Source organism: Oncorhynchus mykiss, chromosome 21 (genome assembly GCF_013265735.2).
Source record: "Oncorhynchus mykiss isolate Arlee chromosome 21, USDA_OmykA_1.1, whole genome shotgun sequence".
NCBI classification, from domain to species: domain Eukaryota; kingdom Metazoa; phylum Chordata; class Actinopteri; order Salmoniformes; family Salmonidae; genus Oncorhynchus; species Oncorhynchus mykiss.
Genome location: NC_048585.1, coordinates 53,569,791 through 53,576,536, shown reverse-complemented (window position 1 = coordinate 53,576,536; position 6,746 = coordinate 53,569,791). Strand labels below are relative to the sequence as shown.

At 47.4% G+C, this 6,746-nt stretch overlaps 1 protein-coding gene across 1 annotated transcript; it reads left to right on the top strand.

Annotated features, from left to right (window-relative positions):
* The first annotated feature begins 583 nt into the window (after window positions 1-583).
* On the top strand, window positions 584-6,372 carry LOC110500726 (zinc finger protein 16-like). The gene is made up of 3 exons (XM_021578250.2): window positions 584-1,460; window positions 1,707-1,925; window positions 2,168-6,372. The coding sequence occupies exons 1-3, from the start codon at window positions 713-715 to the stop codon at window positions 2,881-2,883; spliced, it is 1,683 nt and encodes a 560-aa protein (XP_021433925.2). The 5' UTR covers window positions 584-712; the 3' UTR covers window positions 2,884-6,372.
* Window positions 6,373-6,746: the final 374 nt, after the last annotated feature.

Below are 6,746 nucleotides of genomic sequence, written 5' to 3'. Positions count from 1 at the left end.
ACTTTCGCCTGGTGGCTAGTTCAGAGGGGTTTTGGGGCAGGGGGGTGGGGTGGGGTACTCTGGCAAAGACCTCCTGATATAGAACGACCTATATGCCTCCATAACTCCCTTTCATGGCATGGACAGTTACATCATAGAATTATGTGGTAGATTAACCTAAATAACGTTTCTGACAGGAAGGACGAGTCTAGTATTAAGTCGTAGAATTTAGAGCGGCTGTGAAAGACTAATGGATTCAATAGGTCCACATTGTGTGGCTATTTGGTCAATTCTGACCCCTGCTGCAGGCTCGATGAAAATACAACAACAAAAGACCAACGCCTCGATCACACCAACAGTATTGTTGCATTGTGTTACACCAGAAGCTGCCTTTGCCTTGTAGCATTGTGTTGCAGAGGCAGTTGCAGTGTGGTTCATACGTCGGATTTATCAAACGTATGCATCAAACTGCATGTCTACATTGCTTGACAGAAATGGTTGCACACAAATCCAGATGATGCTGCGCACCATTTGCGCAATAGTACTGTCGGTGTGATCAATGCCTAAAACATGGTAGTTCGTGGAGTGTATGGAGGGTGGCGCTACTTCTCAAATCCACCACCCGTTTGCACGGAAATCTGCGCTTGAAACTCTTCTCTGTGGCGCATTGCTGGATGTCTTTCAGCATCTTCAGAACACAGTAGCTAGCCTGTTAGCTAGAGCTTCAAAAGATATGAGCCGCAAAAGAGACCACACTTTTACCGAAACAAGCCTTTCTCCCGACCCCAAAAACGCATTTATGGACACTCCGGTGTCTGCAGCGCGACCCGATGAAGATGTATTGGAATTCGAGCCCGACGAGGAGCTACTCTGCTCGGTGAGCGACATCACCGAACACCTTGGGAGAAACATAACAGTGGTGCTCGAGACTGCGTTGTCCGAAATCAGGAAAATGGTCAGCGTCAGGATACGGGTTCTGAAAATGGAGCTTCGGGAGAAAACGGACGAAATCGAAGTCTTAAAAACGAGACTAGAGGTGCAAATAGACGGTAGGGACCCGTATCATGGAGGAATGACCACCGAGGTTGCATCTGTATTCAGGAAAGCAGACTTCCATTCAGGAAGCAAACACAACAACAACGACCACAAGAAAGCCAAACCAGCCATGCCTGGTGTGAAGAAAGAAAACATCAATGCCATTTGCGACTATCTGATGAAAGATAAGAATTCACGGGGTGCTGAAACGGACAGCGACCCGAGCAATCCTTCTTCTGGTAGCGACAGGGACAGCCGCCACGATCCCCAGCCGCATTCCCTCAACCATCTGTGGCCGGACAGTGGCATTCCTGACGCGGGGCATGGGGACGGGGAATCGGACTCGGCCACGGATGACATATTTGACATGTCGCTACCATCAGGAAGCAAGCGGATCCACGACTATGAGTGGATGACTGGGGTGGAGTACACGTCGGATTTGAAAGGTAACCTCATCAACAATTCAATGCACCAATTAATCACTAACCTCATCAATCACCCACTGTACCAATCAATCACTGCTAATATTAACATTGGCAATGGAGTAGGGGCGAACTTTGGGATTTATATGCTGATGTTATCCAGACACCACTTTGCATGTGTCTATGTTTCTATGTAGAGGCTGTATAGATCCTCTTTACTTTTCTATAAATGGGCGTGATTAAACACAAACCATATGTTTGTTTTCTGAGGTATGAGGGAGCCTAAATCGGAGAGTGCCAAAACACCAGATGAGGAAGATGATGAAGAGGGTGACGAGTCAAAAGAAGAAAGGAATGATGGATTGGAGCATCCCCCAGCCCCTCTCTCCCATGACACAAACAGCCCCGACTTTCCCCTGCACCCCCAGGGCTCTCCAGGAGGGGAGGGGGACAGTTCTTTGGAGGCCCATGTGGATCGACTAGAACCGGGTGAGAGAGGAGATAGATGTCCTAGTTGACACGCGTAAACATTTGCATCCTATACATCGTTCATTTTTGATCTCATCATCGTCTTTCTTTGTGCGGTGCGTTTTGCTGATTGTTTTAGTTATTTTGTGCAGCCTTCTGACCCATCCTTATTGTCTTTGGCTGCATGTTCCTATTGCACGCTGGTGACCTAGAGGACAGAGTGCAATAACCATAATCATTACATCTGTCTACTCTGTTCACAGGTCAGCAGTTTACCTCCCACACATACCTCTGCCCACTGTGTGGAACCTTCTGCCCCGACTCCTTGTTCCTAGAGGAGCACCTCAAACTGATACACGGCGACACCACCGGCACCCACAGCGCCCTGCAGTCCACCTCCATTGCTCCCCTCTCTCTGGGAGAGGGTAGCAGTGACTCCAAGTGGGGGTTGGCGGGGCTTGAAGGAGGGAGCATTCCGTCTGGAGCTAGGGGGATGGGCCTAGCAAGAGGAGGAGGAGTCGGGGGAGGAGTAGGGACGAGGGAGAAGAAAGTGGAAGGGGGTTACGAGTGTGGAGATTGCGGCCGCCATTTCAACTACCTGGGAAACCTGCGGCAGCACCAGCGCATTCACACGGGGGAGAAGCCCTTCATATGCCCAGAGTGTGGGGAGAAGTTCCGGCACGCTGCCCGATTGAAGAGTCACCGGCTGGGGCACAACGGAGGCCAGAGCCCCTTCCCCTGCCCCCAGTGTGGGAAGGGCTTCCCGGTGCTCTCCGGCTTAAAGAGACACCAGCGGGTACATACGGGGGAGAGTCCCTACGCGTGCCAGCAGTGTGGGCGGCGCTTCAAGGAGCTGGGTAACCTGTACACCCACCAGAGGATTCACAGTGGTGCCACACCCTACTGCTGCCAGCAGTGTGGGAGGAGCTTCCGCCACCTGGGCACCTACAAGAGCCACCGCTGCACCCCTACACAGTGACAGTGACATTCTACGCCGTTACCTTAAAGCTAGACTGGCTAACTGCTAAGTCTAGCCTAGCCATCACAGGAGCCTATTGATATGCTGTTAACTGAGGCAGGAACATTGTCTGAGTCTAAAGACAAGCCTCATATGGACTTAAAAGAGAGGGAGACTGTGCCATGATGAAGAAGAGGTCAAAGGGCATCCTGATGAAAGCCATGGCCTCGTTCAAATAGTACAAAACACATAATTCCCTCTTCGGCTCCCTTCCTTGAAGTAATCACTCATCTAATAATAATAATTTTAATTTATATAGCGCTTTTCATTACAAACAAGAATCTCCAAGTTGCTTTGAAAACAAAAACATATGTAGGGATCTGGCAGTTCCTGTTTGATGGTCTTCCACAGCTTCAGATGTCTAGGCAGGTCAGAAAGGCAACTGGTAGCAGTAGCTTAAGTGGCAGGAGTGTCGATGATAAAGACAGGCATAGAGAAACATCAGTCAGATATTGGTAGACAGGCCTGGAGCTCTTCATCAGAGAGTCAGGGAGAATCATCAGTCAGATACTGGTGGACAGGCCCAGAACTCTTCATCAGAGAGTCAGGGAGAAACGTCAGTCAGATACTGGTAGACAGGCCTGGAGCTCTTCATCAGAGAGGGAGAAACATCAGTCAGATACTGGTAGACAGGCCCGGAGACTCTTAATCAGAGAGTCAGGGAGAAATGTCAGTCAGATACTGGTAGACAGGCCCGGAGCTCTTTATCAGAGAGGGAGAAATGTCAGTCCGATACTGGTAGACAGGCTTGGAGACTCTTCATCAGAGAGTCAGGGAGAAATGTCAGTCAGATACTGGTAGACAGGCCCAGAGCTCTTCATCAGAGAGGGAGAAACGTCAGTCAGATACTGGTAGACAGGCCCAGAGCTCTTCATCAGAGAGTCAGGGAGAAATGTCAGTCAGATACTGGTAGACAGGCCTGGAGCTCTTCATCAGAGAGGGAGAAACGTCAGTCAGATACTGGTAGACAGGCCCAGAGCTCTTCATCAGAGAGTCAGGGAGAAATGTCAGTCAGATACTGGTAGACAGGCCTGGAGCTCTTCATCAGAGAGGGAGAAATGTCAGTCAGATACTGGTAGACAGGCCCAAAGCTCTTCATCAGAGAGGGAGAAACGTCAGTCAGATACTGGTAGACAGGCCCAGAGCTCTTCATCAGAGAGTCAGGGAGAAATGTCAGTCAGATACTGATAGACAGGCCCAGAGCTCTTCATCAGAGAGTCAGGGAGAAATGTCAGTCAGATACTGGTAGACAGGCCTGGAGCTCTTCATCAGAGAGGGAGAAACGTCAGTCAGATACTGGTAGACAGGCCCAGAGCTCTTCATCAGAGAGTCAGGGAGAAATGTCAGTCAGATACTGGTAGACAGGCCTGGAGCTCTTCATCAGAGAGGGAGAAACATCAGTCAGATACTGGTAGACAGGCCCAAAGCTCTTCATCAGAGAGGGAGAAACGTCAGTCAGATACTGGTAGACAGGCCTGGAGCTCTTCATCAGAGAGGGAGAAACGTCAGTCAGATACTGGTAGACAGGCCTGGAGCTCTTCATCAGAGAGGGAGAAACGTCAGTCAGATACTGGTAGACAGGCCTGGAGCTCTTCATCGGTCACAAATGTATTTATAAAGCCCTTTTTACATCAGCAGATGCCACAAAGTGCTTATACAGAAACCCTGCCGAAAACCCCAAACAGCAAGCAATGCAGATTTAGAAGCACGTGGCTAGGAAACACTCCCTAGAAAGGCAGGAACCTAGAGAGGAACCAGGCTCTTCTGGCTGTGCCGGTTGGAGATTATATTAGAATATATGTACATGGCCATTAAGACCAGATCGTTCTTCAAGATGTTCAGTCGTTCATAGATGACCAGCAGGGTAAAATAATAATCACAGTGGTTATAGAGGGTGCAACAGGTCAGCACCTCGGGAGTAAATGCCAGTTGACTTTTCATAGCCGAGCATTAAGAGGCCGAGATAGCAGGTGTGAGAGAGGGAGTCAAAACAGCAGGTACGGGACGAGGTCAATTCGTCAACAGTTGAAACTGGATCAGCAGCACGACTAGGTGGACTAGGGACCGGAACAGATAGAGACGTCGTCAGCCCAGGTAGTCCTGAGGCATGGTGCTAGGGATCCGGCCCTCTGTGATGGGAGAAAGAGCAAGAGGCATGTCGTCTCCTCTGTAAGTAGCTAGGCTGGATCATCCACTGTCAAAGAGTAACACCCACCTGGGTGATGCTTTGGTGGCTATAAAAGCACCAGAAAAGACCAACGCACCTCAACAATAGTCTGGAACAAGAGGTGAGTTTCTGCCATTCCCTCACACCGCAGTCCACATTCATATTTACAGAGCTCTCTGCTTAGGCGACCTCACGGCACCATGGCAACCCCGGAACTCTGACATGTCAGATCTGTGATTACTTTGAGGAAGGAAGGATGCATTTTAGTAGTATAGCCTTTTGGGAAGAGGACGCACACTAACAGAACAGTGTGACTGCTGCCACCATGTGGACTTTCTATGTTACTGCACAAATGAAGCTTCATGGTGGCTCTGTCGAGGGCTGACTACGTTTTAACCTCACCTACCAATGACTTCTGTTCAGAGCAGATGAGTTGGCATTTTATCATTTGTAATAACTATGCTGTAACCTGTATTACTGACATTATATTCTTTACACGTTGTTGGTATGTCCACGTTGTTGGTATGTCCACCTGCATGATGATGATATGTAATTCGCTTTTGTGATCTGATATCAGTAATCTACCCCTTTTAAATTCACCCCTCGGTTAACAGGCTAGTTATCTACAGAGGTTCAGGAAAACGTTCATTTCAAGGGCAAAGATATACCAGTAAATAATGACCCCGCTTTTCTCTATTCACTCTAGTTGTTTAGCTAAAAGCAGTCAGGTGTTTAGAGAGTAGGGACATGGAGTTTTCTGCATTATGATGCATTTACAAGACACTACCACGGTCATGTTAGCCCACCATTATTACAATATGGGGAATATTTCAATAATGCTATGCAAAGAACAATATTAAACATTCAAAAAGTTGTCCCATCTCTCTCTCTATATATATATACACAGTGGGGAGAACAAGTATTTGATACACTGCCGATTTTGCAGGTTTTCCTACTTACAAAGCATGTAGAGGTCTGTACTTTTTATCATAGGTACACTTCAACTGTGAGAGACGGAATCTAAAACAAAAATCCAGAAAATTACATTGTATGATTTTTAGAATACATGATTTTACTTGTTCTCCCCACTGTATATGTATATATATATATATATATATATATATATGGCTGGCTAAAAGTATTCCCAATATTGTATGTGAATGTTGAACACATAAAGAATCACCAACTTTTCAAACTGTTTCGGTAAACAATGAATATAAAAATGGTAGATGGAGAAATGCTAATCATTGGCCGGCTGCGTTCTAATAAACATTCTTATGCGGCGCTTGTGTTGTGGATGTACTTTTCCGCATCACTTCCTCCATTGACGAAGACGTCCTGACATCAAGTCTCCGTATAAATGTAATCTGTAATCAAGTCTCCGTTTAAATGCACCTGCACTGTGATAGTCTCAGAGGTCCGTTAAAAGCGCAGAGAGCATCATGAAGAACAAGGAACACACCAGGCAGGTCCGAGATACTGTTGTGAAGAAGTTTAAAGCCGGATTTGGATACAAAAATATTTCCCAAGCTTTAAACATCCCAAGGAGCACTGTGCAAGCGATAATATTGAAATGGAAGGAGTATCAGACCACTGCAAATCTACCAAGACCTGGCCGTCCCTCTTTACTTTCAGCTCATACAAGGAGAAGACTGAT